The 26955-nt window shown below is 37.3% G+C and overlaps 1 protein-coding gene across 8 annotated transcripts in view; it reads right to left on the bottom strand.

Annotated features, from left to right (window-relative positions):
- PATJ (PATJ crumbs cell polarity complex component) overlaps window positions 1–26955 on the bottom strand; it is a 395870-nt gene that overhangs the window by 50931 nt on the left and 317984 nt on the right. For 5 of the 8 annotated variants that reach the window (XM_073234040.1, XM_073234044.1, XM_073234045.1 and 2 more), the window contains 5 exons: window positions 26856–26930; window positions 22253–22342; window positions 21292–21409; window positions 18025–18158; window positions 1067–1150 (listed from right to left, as the gene is read on the bottom strand). In XM_073234040.1, coding sequence (XP_073090141.1) covers window positions 1067–1150; window positions 18025–18158; window positions 21292–21409; window positions 22253–22342; window positions 26856–26930 — 501 coding nt within the window. The remainder of the gene's footprint in view (window positions 1–1066; window positions 1151–18024; window positions 18159–21291; window positions 21410–22252; window positions 22343–26855; window positions 26931–26955) is intronic. The other 3 variants (XM_037024295.2, XM_073234046.1, XM_073234043.1) reach the window with 2 other exon arrangements.

Below are 26955 nucleotides of genomic sequence, written 5' to 3'. Positions count from 1 at the left end.
CTTATTTTTCTAACCTCATACACTTGTACCTTAATGAGCATACTGGGAATATGTCCTAATTCAGTGATGAAGCACAGTAAAGGTCTGCAGAGAAACCCTATAACTTGCCCTGAATTTAATTTGCAGTCAGCCTGGCCTCTCCTTTAACTCCTTCTTGCCTATATTTTCTCCCCTTAATTATATTTCTCGTTTCATCTTGGGAGGCAGACTTTTACCACCAAAGGGAAAAATAAAAACCTATGATGTCATTCATAATGTGCTATTAGAACTGCAAGGAGAAATGCACATGACCACTATAAAATGGTAACTGCTCAATTAAGTTCATCCAATGAAAGAAATAAATGTTGCCTAAAGGTTTCACATCATCAAAAAAACTCTTTAGTTCCACCTAGCAGAATGCCTGGCATTTGCTTCCCGTTCTTGCGCTCCCTAGTTCAGACATTGCCTGCCTGGGCGCTTTCTAAAAGGTTTTAATGCCGTTGCTAATTGAGTCCATTTGAAAGAGGCAAGTTAAGCATTTCGATTTTAATAAGTACCATATACCACCTAAACCAAGAAGATGCTACATTTTCTTTAACTAGAAAACAAAGATAACAAGGCAGGGACCTCAATTTGATTTAAAGATTTATTAGGAATAAGAAAGTAATACTTAAAGCTGACATAAAGTCTTTTAAATAGCAGGTGTGCATGTTTATGTATATGTAACTATATCTGTTTTTAGAAGGGAATTTATTAAGGTATAAAGTAAAGGCAAAAAAATTAAATTACAATACTTTCCAGTCTCATTTGATATTAAGATTACAAAACCAAAATCGTATTTTTCACTTTTCCCTTTAATTAAAAAAAGTTTTCACAGGTTTAGATTGATAATCTGTCACAATCTTGACAGTTATTCAATGAACATTTAAAAAAGAAAAAAGAATAAGGTATGTGTTTTTTTTTTTAATGGGCGAGAAGTGAGGATACAGTTGAGTTGAAGACAGTGAGTAGATAAACTGACTTTGTAGGTCAAGGTCAGTAAAGGAATCATATTTATAGGTATAAAATAAAATTCACAATCTTATACCTCTAGTATCTGGTCTCCAGCCCAAAGTCTTCCATCTCTGGCTGCTGCTCCTTCTTCATAGACTTCATGTATAACTATAGCATCCTGTAAAAGACAAATGCTTATTAATTTTCAATAACCACAAATGCTTCCTTATGTAAACAACCAACCCATCAGAGTAACCCAAAATTTGCTACTTGCTAATAATGTTATATTTTATTTGACCTTAAGATAAACAAAATATACAGTTATGATATATTCTGAGGTCTAATTCGTTTTTCCTAAGTTTATTATTTTACTCCTTTAGGACTGGCTTTGCTTAATATTTCAAGTTAAACTTCCCTCATGTGTTTTACTGTAGTCCTATACACTGCTGCTGTGTATGAACTTGAGGTGAACTATGTGTCATTGTTATTTATGTTTTATGGTGTATTTTGAAACATGGTTTCAGGTATTTATTAGTGTTCAAGGATTTGGCATAGATGTGTGGCCTGATGAGGGGGGTTTGTCAGGCCTCATTACTTGGGCAATGAAAGGAAAGAACTTAGTGGAATGCAATGGTTCTGGAATTCAGAGCGTGGAGAAGGAGTAAGAGCATTCACAGACCTACATGTAAGACAACTGTGGGTTCAAATTCTTACTCTGCTATTGAGTAATCTTGGGCAAATTAGCTCCTGAGCCATAAAATCAGAACAATATCTAAGGTAGGTAAGCTTTGGCTGAGAAAAGTGTTTCATGGTTAATGAATTAAAAAAATAATCTGTATCTCTTCAAATTAACAACCTTAAATTTCTTATTGTCATAAAAATAACATGTACCCATGTAAAGGACTCAAGCAATGGCAGGATGTAGTAAACTGCAGAAAGAGACTACCTTCTGCACCTGGCCCTCAATTCCATTTCCTAGAGACAACCACCATCAACAGTTTCCTAAGGATACCTCCAGATAAGTTATATCTATACACCCACATATTATATCTATACACCCACATATTTATGTTTTGGTGAGACTATTTAAAAAATACTCAATTGTCTCCTATACAGAATTTTATTGTTGTTAACAACCATTTGATCAATAAATATGAGAGAGGCCCTCTAAAAAAAATACTCAATTGAGCTTGTTTGTACAATTTTTTCCCCTTTCTCCCAATGTTGAGCAAGTAGTCAAGCTTTGTAATTCTTTGCCTTCAGGATTTTTGTGGAGTTAAAAACTGAAGCAACCAGAAGTCAATGGTTCTTTCTGTTGTTTATAAAACTGAAAGGCACTGAAAAGATGATGCTGAATGAATTATGCTAGGTGTGTTGGAGGGCTTCTGGGAGAGGAAAAGAGCTTTTGAGTGGAGACTAGAAACAGATCTGTAGGTCCCATGAGAAGTGAGGATTTGAGCCTCACACTGCCCAGCTCCTCACCCCACAGCACAGACACACACAGGTTGCAAGATTCTGCAGGCAGTGTTCAAGGTGGGTGGACTATGGGCATAATGGACCCCACCCTGAAAGAACTCATGGGTCTCAAGCATTGGAGCCTGAAAGCATCAGGACTTCTGGACTTGAAGAGATCATATAGGCTTGGGTAGGTATGGGCTTGATGATTACCAGGGTGGACTAGTGACGATGAACACAGGGGCCTACCGATGTCTGGGAGCCTTATGAAGAAGCCAGAGCCCTGAGTGCTAATGCACCACCGAATGACTGAGGTCAAATCTGCCTTAGTCCAGAAGTATGGAGCCTCAGAATCAAAATTAAATTGACATGAAGTACATAAATATTTATTACAAAAAATACAACAAATAGGAAAAAAAAATCCAAACCAAATCTACTCTCTTAAAAAAAAAAAAGAGTCCTTATACAAATCCTGGAGTAGCAGCAAGAGAAAATAACCAGATGACCCAACTGGATTCTGAACAGCTTTACAATATTAAATACTTTCATTTCATCACCACAGTTCTGAAAACATTCTTTATTATAGCAATTAGACAGAAGCTCCCAAGAGCCGGGGAAGGTTTCTTGATCCAGACAACATACACATTTCAGATTCTGTACCGGCAATAGATGTTATACCCATCTTTATTTTAACTCTGACTTATGAAATTTCCAGATCCAGTGAGCATTTACACTGCCAAGTGTGTTTCTCTGAACTGTTTCAGGGGAATGATTTTGAGGAAATGTGCTGGATCAGTAGCTTCAGACGATCCCAATAATACTGCCAAGATGACACCAAGGGTCATTTTTATGAAGGCAGTGCAAGGAGAGACTAATGTAGGCTCCTGGTAACACCTGGTGCAGTGCCAGCTTTAAAAGTTTGGTGGTCCAAACACCCCATCTTCACTGGATTGGGAGAATCAGACTGAAGCCATACTACAAATGTTTTTCACAGAGCTTAACTTTCAGCATAAGCTCCTTTGATCCTGGAATATTACAAAAGTCAAATGGGAAATTTCTCTTCATTTATACTCAAAAGGAAGAAAAAGATTCAATGGAGTTTTTTTCCCCCATAAAAGTAGTCTGAATCCAAAACTCTCAGATACTTTCTGGGTGCTCAACAGCTATCATACATAAAGGAAACACACAGCTCATGGTCTCAAATAAATGCTGAGTGCACTGCCAATGATCTGTTTTTGGCCCATGAGTCTTTATGTATGAAAATCTCCCCATTTATTTTTTCCTTCTGTTTGACTACTGCTGTGATTTCTCTTAAAGTTATCAGTGAAAATACAAGAAAAACATGAAACACTCTGACTTGCCAACAGAAAAAGGTCATATTTCTTACCATGCGCCCTGTGCGCTGAAAGCGCTCTATGAGGCTGTGGTTCTGGGCAGTTGCATTAACTGGGGGCAACAGAGGTAGGAGGTGAAGACCAACGCTAAATTAGAAATGTGGACTGAATTGAAAAGAATTTTATTTATTTTTCAAAACTTATACACCTCGGAAAGAAGGAAAGAATGGTAAAAAAAAAAAAAAAAAGAAAGATACTGGATTGGGATATTTCAGGAATCTATTTGACAAGGCTATTAAAATTTTACTTCTTCCTTGCTTTGAAAAATTATGATTAGATGAAATAATAGGCCATTAATGAAAGACTGACCCTAATTTATTGCTTTAATAAAAAAACTTGGAGTTGGTTATACATATGATTCTTATCTCTTTATTGCATAGCCTCCTCAATTTTAATGCTCTTGGCCCATGCAAGCAAAACTGCTTGTTGGCAGAGTTCTGAGCATTTTCTCCCCCACCAACCACCCCCCATTCCTATCTCTACATATTTAAATAACATTCCTTCACCCTAGACTACCTCAGTGGCTCTGTCTAGCAATACCAATGACTTCTTCTAAAGCTCACTTATTCCAGAAGCAGTCTATTAATCATTTCACTGTGGGTGGGTTGCTGGCTTATGCTGAGGAGAGGCTATAGAGATAAATGACTATGAGTCACACTTATTTTTCAAAACTTATATACCTCATAAGGAAGGACAGAATAGTAAAAAAAAGTCCACATCCTAGCCCTGCTACTTGTGGCATGGGCCTTGGGAAGACTGTTAGCCTCTCCAGGTCTCAGCTTCCTCATTTTTATTTGGTTTCAGCAATGTTATCTCCACATAAAGCTTTGTATGTGCAATGCCAGCATTTAGAAAGGAAGTGATAATATCGCATTTATTTCACATCTCTGTGCCAAAGATGCTACACACTTTCCAGTGGTGCCATTTAGTCCTCCAAACAACTAAGCAAGTTCAGTGTTATTAGTCTCATTTACAGTTGGGGCAAGAAAGGCTCAGAAGGGTTAAGACTTGACCAGGTCTTTGCAGTTTCTAAGTAGTAAAGATGAAATTCCAACTTGGGATCATTCAATACCAAATTCTGTGTTTCTACCACTACTGCAAATTTCTCATCTGTTTTGAGTATTTTATTTTGTACTTGTAGAATTTCCATACGGCATCAATTCTGCTGAAATACTGTCTCCTTAACTCTGCAGCAAAAGCCTTGAGGGCATGAACGATAATTTTTACAGAGAGTGAACAAAAAGACTGTGGAAGTGAAAACTGAAGCCTTTGGCTTCATGAGGTGGGGTGATGATTTCTGGATCTCACCTGTTAGTGCTGGTACCTGATAAGAGGTTTGCACAACAGAAAGCGAATGGAATGGGTAGGTCCCCTCTCTAACAGAACATGGAGTCTCTCTCTTAATTCCACTTGTTATTCTTGCTTCTTTCCTTCCTTCCTTTCATTTTTTTGAGTTCCATTTCTATATACCCTTATTCACTGAATGAATTTTTATTTCCTACAGGAGCAGATATAAAACATTATATGCACGTGATACACTGATGTTTAAAAAGTTGTCAGTCCAAGAGAATAGATTAATCTCTAAAATTAATGGCAGACCTGAGGATCATTTATAGATTACCAAGACTGACATCAGAAACTAATTTCTTGGTGTTTGTGCGATTGTCACTGGGACAATAGAAATTTAAGAAAAATGGTTTGGTGACTTACTGCCTGAGACAAGACCAACAATTTCCTTCTGGATACTCTAAATGACTCAAGTGCCTTGCCATCTCTAGAGCTAGAGAAGAATCTGAACAGTGAATTGGAGAATCTCTCAAATATAGGGCTTTCCCTAATCAGAAGGGTCAAGCAGGATTTGAGACATGGAAAAGTCTTCTGCTTAAAGTCTTCTCTCTCACCAGTCTACGTCTGAAACATGCTTAACTTGAGAACTATTTCTTTATTCCAAAATTAGGGATGACATTTAAAAAACAGATCCAGGAAGAAGTAGCTGGCTAGCAAATTCATTATATTGTTTAAGGGAACTCTCTTAATGTCTCCATTCCTAAAAGAGTATTTATTTTTAAATATAGATAATATATGCACAACATACTAGACTCAAAATAGTATATATGGAAGTGTTTCTCCCTAGCCACACAAATTCCCTAACTAGAAACAGTATTACATTTCTTGTGTTTTGTTAGAGATACTCTATATATAATTAGAAGTATGAAGGGTACTAGATGTGTTAAGGTCATGCCTGCTTCTTTCTGTACCTCCTTTGTTGCATGAAATTCTCTATGAGTCAGCCAAGGGCCACCTTTTCTATGAAACCTTCTTTCATTCTCTCCCCCAGTAAAGTTGATCAACCCTTCCTGTAGTCACTGTATCTCCTAATATCACTGAACTTATCAGAGTATCACAATAGCTTGCTCATGGATCTAGGACCTCTACGACATCCTACTCTTGATGGAACCTTCTAGACGGGGGTTGCTTCCAATTCCTCTTGGTATCCTGGTGCTGAACCCAGGGTAGGTGCTCCATAAATGTTTGCTAAGTGATTATCAAGAAATTGGTTAGAGATAGAAAAAAGCATCACAATGATCTAGAAAGAGAAGGTTGGTGGGGTTAGTATATCATAGTTTTACCCTAATTCAACTGAACTCATGAAGTGTTAGTGATATATAACCAAAATATCCATCACACATGGATATTAAATCCATCTGAATTTCTAGAAGTTTTACTTTAGCTCAGAGAGCAATTAAAAGGAGCCAAATATGAGGGACTTAATTATCACTGAGCCCCACAAAAATTACAAACTCCTCCAGAGGGATTTAAACTCTGAATTGTAGGAAACCAATTTCACAATATGTGTAATGTATCCGTACACAAAGTCATCAGACACTTCAGCCCATCAATCACCGTTTTCTTTACTGTTCAAACTGCCAACAAGTAGATAAAGTAACTCATAAACACTCCAATTATTCAGCAAAAGGCAAGTTTATAGTTGTCACAATAGGCCCATAACACTTAAAAAAGCAATGTGTTATAAAAATTAACCAAGGCTCTCCTCTGGACTGAAGGGTATCAATAAGTAACCTGTGTGGGTGAACTATTCTCTTTCTACAGAATAGAGATTTTATAGTTTACATTATAGATATTCAGTGGCTTGTTCTAACAAGTATTCAGGATAAACCTTTGATAAAGAATTATATGGTAGGTATTATTATAAAGGACTATGTATGTATGTTTTAATTTTCCTGCTTGTAGGCATGTTTCGCTTGATTTGGATCACTTTGGAATTAAACCCAATCTTTGCTATACTCTTAAAAGTCTTTGCCCCCAACCCCACAAAATAATCCTAAGGGACATTTTAACTACAGAAAAGTTTCATACATACGTGAAAAAAAATTTACCAATGATCTAAAAAGAGTGTTATGTCTTATTTCCCTGCTTTGTGGGAAAAATCCCTTCCAATAAGAAAGACCCGTGAGACTAAAAGAGGCATTGAAAAGATTGTGTATGAAGTGGGCATTTTCCACCCCCTCTGGTAGAAACCACGCTTCAGCTCTGCAGCCCTGGAGGAGTAATGCTGCCTTCAGACATCTTAACAGAGTCCTCCTCTGTGGCCGTCACTGCTCTGCACAGCAGACTGCCTTCTCAGTAGGAAGGCCGAACCAGGGAGGGGGGATAATACAGTGGGGGTAGTAGGACGCTTAGTCCAATGCTGTGCAAACCAAAGCACATTCACTCGTATACTGGAAAACATACACAGATGTATTAAGTTACCGATTTGTGATGCCTATTGCAGCTAGAGAGTTTGAAAAGAAAATGGTGGGTTAAAACTGTTGAAGTATATCTTATTTTGAGTCAAGTTGATAGGCTCCAAACTGTATTTATATAAAGAGAAGAGTGTCTTAAAACATGGTTCTTTTCTGGCCCAAATACTATGCGACCAAATCCTTTGAAAGCCAAGCTTCCCTATTATATTTTAATTAAAATGTGATTTGAAAAATAAAAAAAGGGCAGTAGGGTATGGAAGAGGAACCCAGAGCTGAGAAGGAGAGGAGTTAAAATTCTCCAAGAGCTCTGAAGGAAGCTGATTTTGCAAGTGGTTCTGCATGAACCACTCTGTTCATGGCACTTAACATTATCAGTATAGCACAATAAGTCATTCCATCTCTAAAATTTTAGACCTTTATGCACCTGTATACTGTGCAAAGTGAAGCAGAGGAAGCCATTGTTTTACACAGATGCGTAAGCTCTGCCTAGGAATAAGACCTTCTAAATGGCAGACTGTAAGAACCCCAACTCTCATTGGCTGAGAGACATCAGAAAGATATGAGGTTTGGGTTAGACTCTGTAGCAGCTATTTTTTGATGTAAAACTTAGTGGCTTAAAATAGAAGGCAACCATTTGTTTGTTCATAATTCTGGGGTTTGGCAATTTGAGCTGGGCTCAGCTGGGTGGTTCTTCTGCTCTGTATTGTGTCAGTTGGGCTCGTGGGAGTTTGCGGTCATGGTGGTTGGGGCCTCGGCTGAGATGGCTGGGTCCCTCTCCCTGTGGCATGTCATCCTTTAGGAGGTCATTCCAGGCTTGTTAAGAGGAAGCAGTATTTCAGGAAGACAAAATAAGCAGCAAGGCCTCTCAAGGCCAAGGCTCGGAAGTCACACAATGCTACTTTCACTACTATTAGGAAAGCAAGTCAAGGGTCAGCTCAAATTCAAAGAATCTGGAAAGAGCTGTACAAAATGTATGGTGAATTTTAATCTAATATAAACTCTACCAAGTCTGCCTGAGGAATTTTTTAGCCTGTATACCAAGGAACACAGCAACGTATTGTAAGAAGAATACTGGCTATGGCCACAAAAACCTGTGGTCAGATTTTAGCTCTGCCAGTTATAATAGCTTTGTGAACTTCTACTAAGTTATTTAACCTCTCTGAACCAGTGTTTCTATCTTTGTAAAATGGAACTAATAAATCCTACCTTTTAGAGTTTGAGGATGAAACAAGACTATATATGTCATGTCAAGCAAAGTGTCAGCCAAATTGATGTTCAGTATTTGCTAATGATATAATGTTCCCTACATGTGTGTGCACGGTTTAAGGGGCATATCTGGTACATAAGGGAAGGAATACATATATGTCAGAGTGGTCAAAATTCATGACTCAAAGGATGAATGACAGCAGTATTGGTCCATTTTTGAATTTCTAATTTTCTTGTTATCCTTGTGATAACTGATTGCTTCTTTTCAAGAAAGATTATACTACCAGGATATTTTGAGTTATTCTTTCTTAAGCCATGGACTGCTCAGGGCTAAGTTCAAGGGACCGTTTGAATGCCAACAAGATCTAAGACAGACCACAAGAGTCCTTTTCCCTGGTATTTTGATTTTTCTGTTTTAGTTAAGCACACTCAATCTTCATTGTTTATGGATTCTGTATTTGCAAACTCACCTATTCTCCCAAATTAATGCCCTTGGTGCATTCATGGTCATTTTTGTATGGACATTTCCCAAATGGTGAACATTTTGAGTTGCCCTAGTCACTTGTTCCCAAAAGAGGTCAAAGAAGGTGACATTTCATCTTCTTATTTCACCTTTCCTACAATAAACAAGTGTCCTTTTTGTGGTCTTTTTTAGTGCACGTGTTTTGCATTTCTGTGCCTTTTGTTTGTGACTTTGCTGTTTAAAATTGCTCCAAGCACAGGGCTGCAGCACTGATGTTTCTAAATGCAAGAAGGCTACCATATGCCTTATGGAGAAAACACATGTCTTAATGTTAAGGAATAAAAGATACATATTAAATAGGGTACCTTTACATGGAAACATGCCTCACACAGGGTAATATATTTAATCAGCTGTTGAAAATGTTCTGACCAGAGGTTCAGAGGAGTCTAACTCTGTATTTCCCCTAGAAGCAATGGTTTAATATTCACTAGTTCAGTGTTTGCTGCAACTTTATACAGCATAATTACTGCAATTAACAAGAATTTACTGTACTTCAAAACAAAATGGGAAGCCTTACGTGAAAGGTGATAAAGGTAGAGATGTAGACAAATGTTACATATAAGGAGATGGCAAGACTTGTCAACAAAGGCAGGTTTCTGTTTTCCATGGTATAGTGGGGCAGTGAAATGATTAACCCAAGGATGGAGGACTTAAAGCATTTTTCTTATACTTACTGGGGCATGTGTTATTATGCTTAAACTCAATATATTTTGTGGATCTATATTTTTTGAACCAATTACAAAGGTAAAATGCAAAGATGGTTTAAGTAGCCAAGTTGCTAATCTTCCCTACTTTCAGACCAAGAATGTTTCCGTTTGTTGCTACAAAAAATACCTGGCATACCATCACTGATTCATGAGAAATAAAAGATTGAGGATTACTTTCAATTACTGAAAGAGGTTACTTTCAATTATTTCCTAAGAACATGCAGGACCTAAGGCAGTGTAGTCAATAAATACCAGATTTCCTTCATTGCACGGTGATTTTTTTCCTCCCTTTAACAACTTAGTAATTTGGTGAGTCTCACAGTCAAGTGTACATTTAATGTACTGCTTTCCCACCATGGATACAATAAAAGAAGTAGTACTATAGTTTTCAAATTGATGTGGTTTTGCTTGCCAACTTCATAGGTTGAATATATAATTGTTTCTGTTCAGAAAACCAGACAGGGCTATACAATGGAAGTCAGCAAGAGTCAAAGGAACTTATCATACATGGAATCAGAGTGTTTAAAATCCAGAACTCTACTTTGCTCACTAATAAATTAGGGTTTATCACACAGATTTTCTAAGAATCTTAAAACACAGTAAAGATTTCAGTGAATCCCCATAACACTCTTCTAAAAAAGGAACAAAGAGATAGTCTATATAGCCTAATCTCAATATATTCTAATACGCTTGGGGTAGGGCATAAAGATTTGCACCTACCAAACCCTTCAAAAGAAAGAAAGTAGACCACAATATTCAGTACCTGTTATTTTGTTATACTGAAATATTCTCAGGTAATAAACTATAGACAACAAAAATGAGTAATATCAGCAATAGATACAATGGCTCTTTTGACATAAAAATAAGGATTAAATGATCAGTTACACAGGAGGCAATAATACCAGTGTGTGTGTATGTGTGCATGCGCGCACGTGTGTGTGTGTTTTAAAGCAATGGACTATGCAAGCTATTCTAAAACTCAAACTCTGGGATTGCAAACTCTAGCACATTATTTATAGGTAACTAAAATGTGGAATGAAAATCACAGCAATAAAACAGCTACTATAAGAATTGCTGTGAATATATAAAATGTTTCACATTCTAAGACTCTGAAAAGCTTTCTCTAGCTCAAAAAAGATACAGTTACATATTTACTTAAAATGGAGTTCCCTTGCCAAGTCTAATTTAACAAATAGTTGATACCAATATGAATATAATTTTCATAGTGAAATATAGATCTATTTTCAGGAAATGGGATAATATTTGCATTATATTTTATAAGTCCATATAGTTCCATCTGGTCCTTATTTATCTAAATTTTACACAGCTTGCATAATATTTTTGCTTACAGTCATATTCTTTAAGATCAGAAATGCCCAAATCTGGAAATTCAGAGGTACTATTCATTAACATTCTTTCAGTATGATTCATAGACTTTTTGTAAACTCTGCTTTGATTTTAAAATAAATCTAAGGTAATAAGATGTTTTGTGTAAAAATATATGACTTAAGCAATCATGATAAAAGGAGACTGGCTTTGGGGGATTATGTGCCAAAGCAAACCATATTCCTCATGAAATAGACTGTGCAGAGTTCATTTGAAGGGGAATAGAAAATAAAACACTTAATCAAATGTAAAACAGTTTTCTATTCTGCTCACTTTAAAAAATATCTAGTGGTTTAAATTGCTGCAGTCTTATACTGAAGTGGTCAAAAGCAGCAACAGCTACACCATAGCATGTGACATGTTGAAGGGTTTAGTGAGGTCACTTAAGAACCTGACATACGGCTATGGCTAAAGGACATTCTTCACTTCAGTTGCCAGATGGATAAACTTTGCCAAATAGTATCCAATGGGAGAGTCCTTCTACCTTGATGCTTCTTCCTAATGCACCTATACCACAGAACTTCTGTTTAATAAGAATGAATTAAATTGGTACTAAATCAAGTGGTAAAAAAAAAAAAAATCCAGGTTTGAAACTTGAGAGCAATGACAAGATTCTGAATCTGACATTCCCAGGCATTTTTTTTTTTTAGTATTATGAGTATATAAATTTTACAATCTTGGGATCCACTAACCTCATTTACAATGAGAAGGTACCAAGAAAAATAAAGAGAAGACAAATGCCCCAGTCAAGTTTTCCTCTTGCAAAAAAACAAGCTTACCTCCAGACCCAGAACAATATCAGTGTAGCAACCAGAGTTGTTTACATATATAAACCTGCCTTTCCAAAAGTGGTAAGAATTACTAGCTTCCATAAAACAAAAAAATAATTAGTCCATATTTAGTTAAAAAAATAAAAACTTTGAAGTTTTAAGAAATTTATAAGATGGGAATGCAAAGAGAGAAACAGAAAGAATTTTCTCTATGTTGAAGGACAGTGACTGTGAACTTGGTGACAAGTAGTGATTTTACAGCATCTTACTATGTTGATGGACAGTGACTGTGAACGGGGATGTGGGGGGGATTTGGTGAAGGGGGGAGCCTAATAAACATAATGTCCTTCATGTAATTGTAGATTAATGATACTAAAATAAAAATTAAAAAAAAAAAAGAATTTTCTTAAACTATCATCATCTTGAAAAAGAGAGTTATAAATGTAAATGTTCCTCCTTGATTAAAAAACAAAGCCTAATGATATTAATATCCTTGTAGAGTGAGTACCTGCCTTTGTCAAAATATTTCTGGAGGTGTGGCACTCAACATTCCCTGGCAGTTCATTCCACCTTTGGTCACCTGGTGTTAGAAAGCTCTTCCTTATAATCATGTGAAATCTGTTTTTCATTGAGCCACTTGGGAGCACCCGAACTATTCTTAACCTTCATCCACAGGAAGATAACCTTACATGTTTACAGAAAGTCATCATTGTCCCTTCTGTCCTTTTCTGGTCTATTCAATTCTTCCTCAAATGAGGTGGCTTCAACAACACACCTGTCAACCATAAAATCATGCCAAGAAATGAAAAGGATACTCTAGCTATAGTTAAAACTGATGAGAGAAGCACTCCAGACAGATCTAACAGCACATGCAAACGCCTTGCATCAGGTGAGGACGAGACTCACTGAAGGACTGAATGAGGCCAGCACGGCTGGCATTCAGAGTGGTACAATGAGACTGGGCAGAAAGTCATATTTTTTGAGTGTGTGAGGCACTGTTAGAGTACTAAAAACACAAAATAAGATAAAACAGGTCTATTGTCAAGGAGCTCTGGGTCTGGTGGGTGAGATGGAGTCCTCCCTTTTACAGGTGAATGCTGAGGACATGCCGTGATAGCACTAGAAAAGGGGCCCATATAATGAGGCTTTGGAGTCAGACTGTCTGGCTAAATGCCAACTGGACCAACTGCTAGAGATTATGTCATTGGAGAAGTGGCCTGACTTGTATCTCAGTTTCCTCATCTGTACAATGGGGATAGTGCTACGACCTGTCCTACAGGGTTGTTGTAAGGATTAAATGAGATGTGACATATTCATTATGTATTAAGAACAGTGTCTAAGTCACTTTAGAAAAAATTCATGTTGAAAAACAAGTATGTATTCATCTGGAAACAAAGGCATGTTCCTAACATGTAGTTAACATACAAAGACACTCAGATGAAGGGAGCTAATAATCAGCATTGCTATGCTGCCCGTTTGGTTGACAGGAAACACTGACTCCTGTCCAGGACAGAGGGCAATGGTACCCAGAGGAAGGGACATGCAGAGTAAGGGTCCTCCAGAACCTGTCCTCACTCTTTCTCTATTTCATTTGTTCAATCCCAAGAACATTTCAAGTCTCAATGCTCTAAAATAAAAGATTTATTTCTTAAGTTTTTCTTCTCTTCTCTAGAATTCCCAAGGCTGATAATAAAATAACCCCAATAAATGACACTTAGAGAATTATATTTTACTTCGTCTGAGGCTACTGGAGATAACACTTCCAATCAGCAAGCAGACACTTCTGAGAAGGGGGTATCAAGGGAACCAGGAAGAGTCTTAAGGAATACGGTGCAAGCACCCTAAGAGGTAAGAGCCCTCATGCTCTTATTTGGCAGAATATGCAGGTCCTCTGAGCTGTAAGATTTCATGTAAATTACAACTCCAAGACCATAAAGGGTTGGGGGAAGACAGATTGAAAGGATGGGTGGTAGATAGATGGAAGGAAAAAAAAATATATGAGTATACTACCTCTTTTATACAGTGTACCTTATCTAGTTTTCTGACTGTGTGTCTCCCTCAAATTCCTATGTCGGAATCCTAACGCCCAATGCAGTGGTATTAGGAGGTGCGACCTTTGGGAGGTTATTAGCTCACGAAGGTGGAGTCCTCATGAATGGGATTACTGCCCTTATAAAAGAGGCCCCATAGAGGTCCCCTGCTCCTTTAACCATGGGAGGTTATAAGAAGCCTACAGCCTAGAAGTGGGCCTTCATCTGACCAAGCAGATCTTGGACTTCCAGTCACCACAACTGTGAGAAATAAATTTCTGTTGTTTGTGAGCCATCCAGTCTCTGGTATTTTGTCATAGCAGCTTGAATGGACTAAAACTGGCTTATGAAAAACATGTAAAACTGGGCCCACATTAATTAAATCTAGAAAGTGTAACACGGCTCTTTTTTTACTTTTAAGACAAATTCCTTATTTAATAGTCCCTATTATGTTTCTTCATTGGCTGATCCCATATATTAAAACATTACAGTCAAGGGTATCAGCTTGAATGAAAATGTAAACTCTTTGAGGATAGAGTTATTTCTTACAATTTTGCATCTTTAGCAGCCAGCAAAGGGCAGCCTTTGGGCAAACATATACAGCCTATCCCAGAGGAGCCATAGTCACCAGAGGCAGACCTGGGAGCACATCACAAGATGAAAACAACAGAGACAGAAGTCATTGAGGACTGGGTCCAGGTATGCACACAAACCTCCCCAAGAGGTTCACCCTCATCATTATCTTGGTGTTCTAAAAAGTTTCTTTAGATGGCTGGCTGCAAATGCAGTGAGATAAGAAGTGAGATCTTTCTCTGTGATCTCAGAAACCATCTGTCGTGGCTCCAGAGAAAAGCAGTTAGGACTAATATGGTGTCAAGACCAAGTTCCAGAGGCTTAATTCCTCTAAAGATGGCAAAAATATCTGTTGGACACACAACAGAGAAAGCACAGAAACCCTAACTGTGGGGGTTGGAGCAGATGCTTAAGATGGGTCACCAGTACTCAGAATGTGCTCTTTCCTTGCACCAGAGCCGATGGTTATATCACATAATCAAATGTGCAAGGGCACGTGCAAAGGTACGTTGGACAGTGGGTCTCAGCACTGTCCACAATTTCCTTTTATATACTCTCATCTTTGACAGCTTCCTGTTGGCTGGCTGCAGTCCCACAACCTGATTGGATAATGTGACCTGGAGTGTCAAAGAAGATGCCTGTGACATGTCAAAACTTGGAGGGGAAAAAGAAAGGAAAAAGGAAGATCTTCATTGTGGCAGACAATGATTTTATTTGTAAAAGCCCCTTCCACCCCTTGCTGCTCAACCTTACCAAAACAATGTGCCTTACATCACTCATGGGTCTAACTTATGGCTTTTCATGAGGTACCTGAGGTTATGAAATAAAAGCTGTGTCCCATTTCTCATTTTTAAGTGGTGCTTATCCTCCCAAGGAAAATTGGATTTATAGTCTCAAAAAGCAGAACTATATATTATGAATCTTGAGATGCTCTTTGAGAATTTTTTTGGCTGCTTCATGGTGGCAAGAGAAGCAGGGCATAATATTTGGCCAATAGTCTCAGACCCAGGAGGCAGGAGGCAATGTTGAGCAGTGGAAGCCCTCACGCTAGTGGCCAGTAGTGCAATCTAATGCAGCATGAAGAACCAACAGCAGCGTGGGCATGCACTCAGGTTTTCTAACCAACCCACACAAAGCAAAATCACACTGATAACAACAAAAGCAAACCACCACCAGCACAAAGAAAAACATAAATTCATTCAGCGAGGCCAGACATGCTGATTAAAGTCCCTTAATTTCCTATGGGAAATACAGTTCTGCCTTATTTCAAGCAGTATAAAGAGACGTATATTTCCAAAAAAATTAATCAGAGGATTACTTTTCCTATATGAAAGAATTCACTACAGAATTTCTTCAAAATGTTTTCTGGTTCATTTCAAGTATAGATTTGTGCAAATTCAACTTATTTAATATTCAGGAACATCTTTGGGGGAAAATGAGAAAATGGGCCCTGAAGGGGAGATGCACCCAATGTGCAGGGTCAGGCAGGAGATTCAGACCTCAGCGGCCTTAAGTATAACATAGATATGTATCTGCCTCCTGAGAACCCAGAACTTTTTCTACGTTTGTTGTTATCTGGCTTGGAATATTAACCTTTCACTTTTTATTTTTGAGGAAAGGGGCAAACTCTTCCTTAGAAGTTACCCTTCAAGTGATTTGGCCTACGCTGTATTTTTAAATTGTATTTAAATCCGTCCCCATGAAAGGGCTGAGAACTAAAACTGGCTGCCGACATAGTTAACTCCAGGCACTCCCCGTTCCAACTGAGCTGATGAAAACCCTCATAGTGTCATACGCAGGAAGCCACACATGGCAGTTTCTGTCTGCACAGGCCCAGGGAGAATAATTAAGGAAGTAAATTATCCTGAACTCTGGAGAAAAGTTTTAACAATACCTTTAATCAAGCTGAAGGAGTTAAAATCCTTTAATAAATAAACACCAGCCTCTGAGCACACCCAGGTTTAGGTTGTCCACTAGCAGGGATGAACTAAACACCAGGGTTGTCTAGATCAGGTAGGATAGTAGGGGGGAGAAGGGCCATGACTGGGAAATATGGAGAAGGCCCAGGTTTCTGCGGCATATGCTGTTTTTGAGGTGCCTGGGGTTTTAGGGGACTAGTATTTATTACAGAAAAAATATAATAGGATCTCTCCACCTTCCAACAGCACTAACACAGGAACATTACATTCCTACCAAAAGACTAGTTTTATTGGTATTATACTTGTTTTACCTGTAAATCTGGCATATACAATTTATTCTTTACTAAGTAAGATGAGCAAAAGAAATACCAAAATATTCATTTAAAAACATATTCATTAAAAATCATGATTGTCTCCAGGAAAGGCAGTATATACAGAGAAGACAAGTACTGATTCTATAGCATCTTACTATGCTGATGGACAGTGACTGTAATAGGGTATGTGGGGGGGACTTGATAATAGGGGGAGTCTAGTAACCATAATGTTATTCAAGTAATTGTACATTAACAATACCAAAATAATAATAATAATAATAATAATAATAATGATTGTCTCTAGGGAGAGGACTTGGTTTGTGTTGCCAGTAGGGTTGGAGGCAGGGCTTGGGCAAAAGGGTTGGAGGGAGACTTATCTCTCACTTTTTATCTTTCTGTGTCAATTTAACCTTGTATAATGTGTATTACCTATTCAAATATGTATGTATTGAATAATCACATTTTTGTAAATCAAGACCCAGAAGTTTTATGTTTTAATAGCGCTGTTGATTAGTGACAAATCATACTGAATAATCAAAGATCCATCATCCAAACAAAAACTAACATCCTAGATCAAGTGTTAAAAAAAATATGAATCAACATGAACATGGTCAGAACAAAGCAAAGCTTAAATTATTGGGCTGGAATAATCAATGTACACCTTTTTCTAGAATTCCATTAAATAATGATGATGATGATTATAATAACAATAGTTCATACTTATTTTACACTTAGTATGTGGCAGACACTGTCCTAAATCCTGTTATAATATTTCTAAATGCTGCTATGATATTGTTGGTCTAATAAGCATTTATTTAAAAAAATTACCCAACATTTTAGATAGAGAAAATCCTGGTGAAAATTAAACACTGAGTAAAACTTGAAAGCTGGCCAGAGTATTGATGCATTATCTATTTATAATTATGCTTCTTCCCCATGCTCTGAAAAGGACCTTAATGAGGATCAACCAGAAACTGTGACAATGGATATATTTCACTTCTAGAAACTTACCAAGGGTGTGTCTTTTCCTCCCACAATGCTCAGACCGAGCCCTGAGCGTCCCTTGGATATTTCTATGATCATTTCCTGGCCTGGAACAATGGGACACGTGGCAGGGTCCACTGACAGAGGAGCCTGGAGACCACCTGGATGAGGATTGAACATGGAATGACTGGCAAGTGGGAGATGCAGCTCAGCTCGCACACTCCATTCCTGGGGAGTGCAGGGCTTGCATATGTTTATCATTTCACTCTTTGCCTGCCAAGCACCATGAAAGAAAAAGCAGGATCCTTACTGGCATTCACTTGGGATGAAGCATAACATCCCTATGACACTTTAGAAATTAAAACTACTCTCCCACTCAATCATCCACCTTAGTTATACTTTAAATTTGTTGTTAAAATACAGCTTGAAAACTGGTATGGAAAAATTTAAGATGATTAAATGATTACGTGCATACAGACATATGTTATAATGAGAATAAAGACTGGTATGACAAGATTCTGAGTTACAGTTATAAGATACTAATTAAGAAATAGTACTTTAATACTTTTAGTTAAAGCTTATCATATGAATTAACAAGTATAAAGGATTCAATCAATAAAATATGATGGAACTGAAATAATAATTACCTAAAAATTATCCCCAAATATATACATAGTAAAAAAAAATATGTTACGAACATGACACTCAAAATTAATTGCTGGGTCCATAAAAGAAAAACTTGCTAAAAGAGTTATATTGCTGTTTTATAAAGGTTTACTTCTAAAAAAAACTCCATTGTTTTAGACAGGGTTTTTCTAAAAAGTGGGAGGAAAAATTTACAGGCTATGAAAAGATGTTTAACAGTATTTATTTTTCTGGCATAGTGCTACATATGTGCATTCTCCAGATGACTGAAGCAAAGCCATTGAAAAAATCAAGATGTTCACAGTATTACTTCCCAGGGACTTTTATGCAACTAATAGTCTCCAAAAAATGTCACATGTTTTGATAACTAAATTTGATCATCACGAGTGTGGATTTTTACATTATGATATAATTTAGTAGTGGCTGATAATAGAGGGCTCCATCTGGTGGTCAGCTGCAAATAATGCATAAGGGCCAAGTTGATGTCCATAAAGATCATTCAACTTCTGTACAAGCAAGGGTCAGCGGACTATGGCCTGTGGACTTAGAATGGTTTTTACATTTTCAAAAGGCTGAAAAAAAATCCAAAGAAACATATTTCATGACAAGTGAAAATTATAGGAAATTCAAATTTCAATGTCCATAAATAAAGTTGCAATGGAACACAGACCTGCTAATTCAGTTATACCTAGTCCATGACTGGCTGTCACACTACAACAGCAAAGTTGAGTAGCTACAACAGAGACCACATGGCCTATAAGCTTTAAGTATTTACTCTCTGGTTCTTTACAGAAAAAGTTTGCTAATCCTTGGTATCAAGCAAATGGAAATGAGCTCTAGATAAGCAAGTGTGTGTGATGGGGGTTCTACTCTAAGCAATGAACGTGCCTCTGTGACAAAAGGACACACAGGTTTTGGAATGGCATAAAAGCAGACCTGAATTTCCAAGATGGAAATTAACATGTGGTTGAAACTGAGGCTCATTCCTTAGAAAAATGCATGTAACCACGATCTAATTGGCTGTTAGAGGAATTAAATGAACAATGTGGCTATGTCCAGCCCAGGATCTAACATATTGTAGCATTCATAATAGTTGCTGCTCTTGACCACATGGAATTTATTAATCTAATGGCCTCCGTCTGAGTTAGGAGTGAGATATTTAGAGACACAACCTCAGTAACAATAAAAAATGCCATATGAGAAGTAGAATATTAAACTGTAAACCTAATTTGACTCTTAGATCTTCTGCAGCATCTCCATTCTCCATTAATTTATAATAAAAACAGTGTACAACAGTGTCATAATTTCATGGATGCTTTAAAAACTGTACTCCTTTTGTAAATGACTAGGGTAGTCTCTTGAGTAAGAGAGAAAACACACAGTAAGAGACACTGAAGATGGCATTTCTTTCCCTCGTCCACTTCTACCTCACCCTAGCTAGTCCTGAGTCAGTTTGGGTATTTATTTCTCTTATAGAACCTGGCCCAAAGTCTGACTCATACCAAGTCCCCAATAAATGTTTGGTGAGCAGATGACTAAATGAATACAATTTCCACAGACTAAATTATAGGATGAGTAATTTCTGTTATCAAGATACAAACATGTGATATATATTATCACGACTCAATTGATCTATATTAGGGTCGGCAAACTTTCTCGGTAAAAGGCCAGGTATATTTTGAGCTTTGTAGGCCATATGGTCTCTATTGTAACTACTCAACTCTGTCATTATAGGGTGAAAGTAGCCATAGACAGTATGTAACAAATGAGTATTCCAATAAAATTTTATTTATGGATGATGAAATCTGAATTTCATATAATTTTCGTAAAATATTCTTTTGACTTTTTCAACCTTTTAAAAATGTGAAAACCATCTTTAGCTTATAGACCTACAAAAACAGACAGTGTTCCAAATTTGACCTATGGATCTTTGCTGACCATATTCACCAAGAATTTTAGTAAAAATCCAGTGTTTTAGAATAATACCTGCTTGCTAAATTTTGTAGTCCATATTTAAGAAAAAATATGAAAAGACAAACACCATAAAGGTGTCAGGCCTGCTAAATTCATACAGGGTTATGTTTTGCCATTGCCGAGCACGATGTTTTAAATAGTCCACTTTTTTTTAACTGGCATATATTGCATAAAAGCAAAGTGGAAATACTCATTATTCATTTTGAAGTCCTATTTTCAAATGTCAGTCAGCATAATTGCAGCCAAGAATTCAAAGAGAATGTGAACACCAATTTCTTTAAGCACTAAAAATATTAATAGTCTTCAAACAGCTTATAATAACATATGCAAGGCTAACCATTTGGTTCAATATGATTTTTCATGAATTAAATAAGCACAATCTTTTGGAGAGATCAGAGAATAATACCTAAGCCTCAGATTCAAAGCATTTACTGAGGGCCTTTTTGGTTCTAGTACTTTTACTTCAATAACCAATAAGCAGTCCCAATGGTGGAGATGAGAAGAATGACGTAGGATATAGTGACCAGCCCAAGTCCTAAAGCTAAGGAGCTGGCAGAGAGATACAAAGCCAGGCTTCCAGATTCCTAGTCCAGTGCTCATCTCAGGACACCTCAACCCCCTCCTTCTCTAATGTTTGATGGGTCAATTCAATTCTGCTCAGAGGAAGCATCATACCATAGCCTGTGAAGTCAGCATCTGTGGAATGGTAAGGCGGAGCTGGTGCAAAAGGGACTTCCTGTAAACCAAAGGAGACTTTCGTCGAGTATTTTTGCTGTTTCATCTGGCTGATAGCCTACAAAAGGAAAGAAAATTAGATGAATATCAAAGAGGAGAAAGGTAACAAGAAGAAAAGACTTTAAAATTGGTGTACTGTTATCAACACAATAACACTCCAAGAATGTCTTTTGAGAATTTAGGAGATGTGGCAAAAGGAAGTTAGGATGATTTCTATCCTGTTCCCCATGCTTCCCTATTTAGCTTTACATCATCTAAAATGCTTCAGTGAAGGAAGGGTCAAGGAAGCAGAAGACGATAAAAGCGGAAGATACTCTATCATCATGGTCTGTATATGAAGGTGGGGCTGGGAAGCAGAACAAAAATGTTTAAAATTTCTGCCTATTCTGATGGAATCAGTGTGAAGCCCACACATCTGTGCTGTAGATGTTCTGAGCAAACAACACTGTCCATCTCTTTTGGTCACATTCACAATGGTCAAAGATGCATTAGTAGGTGAACTGAGCAACAGAGAGGAAGTGACAACAAGCATCTACTGAAAGCCTACTAAATGCCAGGCACACTGATTATGTTTAGTTCTCCTCAACAAACTGGACCTTAGCACTTTTGATCCCCAGAGCCTGGGACATAGTAGTGCCTTAATAAATGTTTGATGAATGAGTGAATGAATGAGCAAATGAATGGATACAAAATTGAAGACATGAAAACTCAGAGTAGGACATGAATTTGCAATTCAGTGAAGGTACAGAGACCTTTGTTGTATGAGCTTTGGAAAATTATAATTCTAGATTTTAGTTGATAAATACCACCAATGAATATTAGTATTAGAAAAACCAAGAAAAACGAAAAGGGCTCCATGCTTGCTTAACAGGCAGTTAAGAAACATAGATAGTGACCTGACCTGCCTTCTGGATCTGCAGGTAGCCAGGGAACCCAACCCCAGCTGGAAGATTCTGGTGGAGGCAGTGGAGCACCAGGCTGTCCCTGGAGTCTGGAAATAGGACCAAGGTAACTGCTCCAGAACAAGCATACCTCAGGATTCTGTCAGTGGAAGGCTGTGCCTCGATACAAGGCATCACGCAGTATGTAATAACTAAAACATTACCACCCACTGTGTATCTTTATCCTGATTGCCAGTTTTCAAAAACACTTGTACATCTATAAATTCATTTAATCATGAGAACTTTAAGAGTTAGACAATATCATTCTCTTTTCCAGATAAAGAAACTAATGGCAAGTGACATATCTGAAATCACATAGCCAATTAGCAGAAATCACATGACTAAAAGTCAGAAGCTGAAGAATGCTACAAGTTTAAAGTGTTTATCGAACAGCTGCTGAGTTTTACAAATGATTCTATGATGTTCATTTTTTCTGTTTTCCTATCACTATCATTTGATGACTGTATATTTGCTTATAAATACTTATTCAAATATGGATTTTCAGAGATTTTAAAAAGAAGGCAGTGGAAAAATGACAAAAAAGGTTTATGACTGGAAAACTGAACAATGGAACCATCTAGATATTCAATTACTCAGAGGACCAAATCCCAGACTCCTTGAAATTAGATGTGTCCACACACTAAATCCTGGTCATTGGGATATAAACAGATGTGAATTGCACAATTTTCAAGTCACTCTCTTAAGGATGAGGACCCTGCCTTCCCCTTTCTTGAGAACCTAGCTATAACGCAGATGGGATGGTGATAACAGGACCAGACATCTCAGATCAAAAAAATGGATGTCATGTTTTGATGATGGCAATCAAGTAAAACTAGTACAGTAATCAGATAAGAGGTGCTTGGGTCCATGACACTGTGCAGACACCATATCATCCTCAAACTGATTACAACCAGACTCTTACATAAAAAAGCAACATCTTGCAGCAAATGAGCCTAATCTTATGTCCAACTTTTATTTTGTACCATCTCAAGAAAGACCATCAATAACACAGCTGAATACAAGCTGGTTATTTTTTTATTTTGGATCATTAATATACAATTACATGAGCAACCTGTGGTTACTAGATAACCCCCATTATCAAGTTCCCACCACATAACCCATTACAGTCACTGTCCATCAGCATAGTAAGATGCTATAGAGTCACTACTTGTCTAGTCTGTGCTATACTGCCTTCCCCTTGCCCCCCCCCACATTATGTGTGCTAATCATAATGCCCTTTACTCCCCTTCTCCCTCCCTCTCCACCCCCCACACCTCAGTCCCTTTCCCTTTGGTAACTGTTAGTCCATTCTTGGGTTCAGTGAGTCTGTTGCTATTTTGTTTCTTCAGTTTTTGCTTTGTTTTTATGCTCCACAGATGAGTGAAATCATTTGGTACTTGTCTTTCTCCACCTGGCTTATTTCACTGAGAATAATACCCTCTAGCTCCATTCATGTTGTCACAAATGGTAGGATTTCTTTTCTTATGGTTGAATAATATTCCATTGTGTATATGTACCACCTCTTCTTTATCCATTCACCTACTGATGCACACTTAGATTGCTTCCATTTCTTGGCTATCTTAAATAGTGCTGTGGTAAACATAAGGGTGCATATGTCTTTTACAAACTGGGCTCCTGCATTCTTAGGGTAAATTCCTAGGTGTGGAATTCCTGGATCAAATGGTATTTCTATTTTTGGTTTTTTGAGGAACTCCATACTGCTTTCTACAATGGTTGAACTAGCTTACATTCCCACCAGCAGTGTAGGAGGGTTCCCCTTTTCTCCACGTCCTCACCAGCACTTGTTGTTGTTTGTCTTTTGGATGGTGGTCATCCTAACTTGTGTGAGGTGATAACTCATTGTGGTTTTAATTTGCATTTCCCTGATAATTAGCGAGGTGGAGCATCTTTTCATGTGCCTGTTGGCCATCTGAATTTCTTCTTTAGAGAAGTGTCTGTTCAGATCCACTGACCATTTTTTAATCAGGTTATTTGCTTTTTGGGTGTTGAGGCCTGTGAGTTCTTTTTATATTTTGGACGCTAACCCCTTGTCAGATATGTCATTTACAAATATATTCTCCCATACTGTAGGATGCCCTTTTGTTCTGCTGATGGTGTCCTTTGCTGCACAGAAGCTTTTTAGCATGATGTAGTTTCATTTGTTAATTTTTGATTTTGTTTCTCTTGCCCGAGGAGATGTGTTCAGGAAAAAGTTGCTCGTGTTTATATTCAAGATAATTTTGCCTATGTTTTCTTCTAAGAGTTTTATGGTTTCATGACTTACATTCAGGTCTTTGATCCATTTTGAGTTTACTTTTGTGTATGGGGTTAGACAATAATCCAGTTTTATTTTCTTGCATGTAGCTGCCTAGTTTTGCCAACACTAAAAGCTCCAGTTATTTTATGGAAAAAAAACTATGAATTTTAAAATAGGAAAGCATAGGAGGCAGCAATCACTGCATTTGACTTTTATAATAGCAGGGAATGCCTGTTGCTCATATTTGTGTCCTACTTGCAGGTCGCATCCCATTTTATTGTGCTTAATAGCTTTCCAATAGATATTGGTAGAATTGAACTCAATTGAAAAGTAAGGAAAGAGTCCATAGAAACCAAAGGAAGCACCCAAACATAATGCATTTATGCAGACCTCTTGCTGGCAGGTGTGGTGATAGGTGAATGTGTGCTTCCACGACTCACCCATTGGCACAAAACCAAAGTACTAGATATGAAAGATGAGAAAGATTGGATTTGCTTTTGAATGTTCCTATATTTGAATATGAGAGAGTTGGAATGGACTTCATAGGTCATCCAAGCTAACTAAACCAGTGGTGCTCAATCCTGTCTTTATAATAGGAACCTAGGAAGCTTTTTGAGTTCACTGATGTTGGGGCCAGCATTTAGACCAAATAACCTGGCACCAATGGGTGGAGCCTAGGGAAATTCTGTTTCATATTAAGTTAAGAATTATTGCCTAAAGTTAAACCATACATTCTTAACCCAAGACAACTTGGTTTCCAAGAGATCCACAGAGGGAATTCTGAGAACTAGAAAACTTTTTTGGTTGTATCATAATTATACTTCTCAGTGTTTTTCTGAGGAAAGGATCTACACGTCATCAGGTCTTCATGATAGAAAAAAAATTCTATTCAAAAGAAGATAGAAATCTCAGAGTCTGCTACCACTAATTCTCTGTGTAGCCATAGGCAAGTCACTTAACCTCCTTGTACCTAACTTCCTCATCTGTAAATTGGTGGCAAAATCTCTATACCTTAAAAGTTGTAAAGATTGAAAAGTACATAAACAATCCTATTACTATGCCAAGAATGACTTAGGAGTTCAATTAATAACAGCCATTAATGTTTTAAGTCTTTTGATTACATATTAATAAACTACCAGCTAGCTGCTAATTGACAACTGTCAGGGACAGAAAATTCCATTTCTACAAGGAAGCTCTTTCCACTGTGGAACAGTCCAATTGTTTGGGAAGTTCTTTATAACGAGTTGCTTCAGTCTCACTGCAGATGTTATTCACTGATCTCGGGACTCTTTTCTGCAGCCATGTAAGAAAATAATCGCTTTCCCACAGGATAATGCTTTAGATATTTATTTGAAGCATTGGATTTGCTGTTGAATGCTACTATATTCATTTTTTTGATGGGAAAAGAGAGCTCAGATATTTAGGATTTGCTCCAGCTCTAAAATGCTAGAGTTATAAGGTTTGAGAGCTGTTTTATAGACACCTTGAGATAGGTGGCACTATATAAAGTATTAACACATTGATATTACTTGCAAAAATATTATATAAAGTAAAAAATCTGGTTTTAAACTTAAAATTGCTTACAGGTTTTCAGTTGAATTGAATTCTGTTATTTTTAAGGTTCTTTCTATACCTACTTGTTTTTTAGGATATAACTTGGGAGACTTTTGCAAGGCATTTTCTTTGGCAATGTTTGAAATATTATGTATTTCCTGTAAACTCTACTAATCTATAGCTCCTTAAATATAAAAATAGTTAATATAGTAATATTGTAAATTTTACTGGCACAAAAGTATAAACTAGCACATAAAAATGAGAATTAGGACTTAAAAACAAGAAAAAAGAACAGCAACAAAAGTACAAAAATTTGACTGAAAGAAGTTTATAGTTTTTTTAAGAAAAGTAGAACTTAAAATGTAAGGAACACTGAAGTAACTGTATTTACATTTTTGAAGAACTAAAAATTCTACTTACAATTTTTATTTATGAATAACTAAAATATTTATTTATGACATTATGTAAGACACAGCACTTTCAGAATTTAAGTGCACGTGTGTTTTCAGGGATGGCCCACTTTTAAATACCCTCTTAGGATATTGGTACAGGAAGACGTACAGAGGATATTTCCACAGACCTTGAACAGACTGGTGATACAGCTGTGGGTTGATGTCAGGTTGCAAGATACGCCATAACCTCGCATGTAATAAAGGATCTAATTTCATTGCAATCACCTCCTTTTCTTCTACAACAGATTTTTTAATGCACACCATGCTGGTACAATGAAACCTAATGTACAAGTTACGTACACTATCAGTTGGGAACTCCAGCACCTTTAGCTGACCTGCCACCGCACCTTGACCAACCACCTGGGAGATATCTTCCTGAAATGTAAAAGATGAAACCAGT

This window comes from Manis javanica, chromosome 4, assembly GCF_040802235.1.
Source record: "Manis javanica isolate MJ-LG chromosome 4, MJ_LKY, whole genome shotgun sequence".
Classification (NCBI taxonomy): domain Eukaryota; kingdom Metazoa; phylum Chordata; class Mammalia; order Pholidota; family Manidae; genus Manis; species Manis javanica.
Note: the sequence above shows the minus strand (reverse complement) of the source record. Positions and strands in the feature narration are given on the sequence as shown.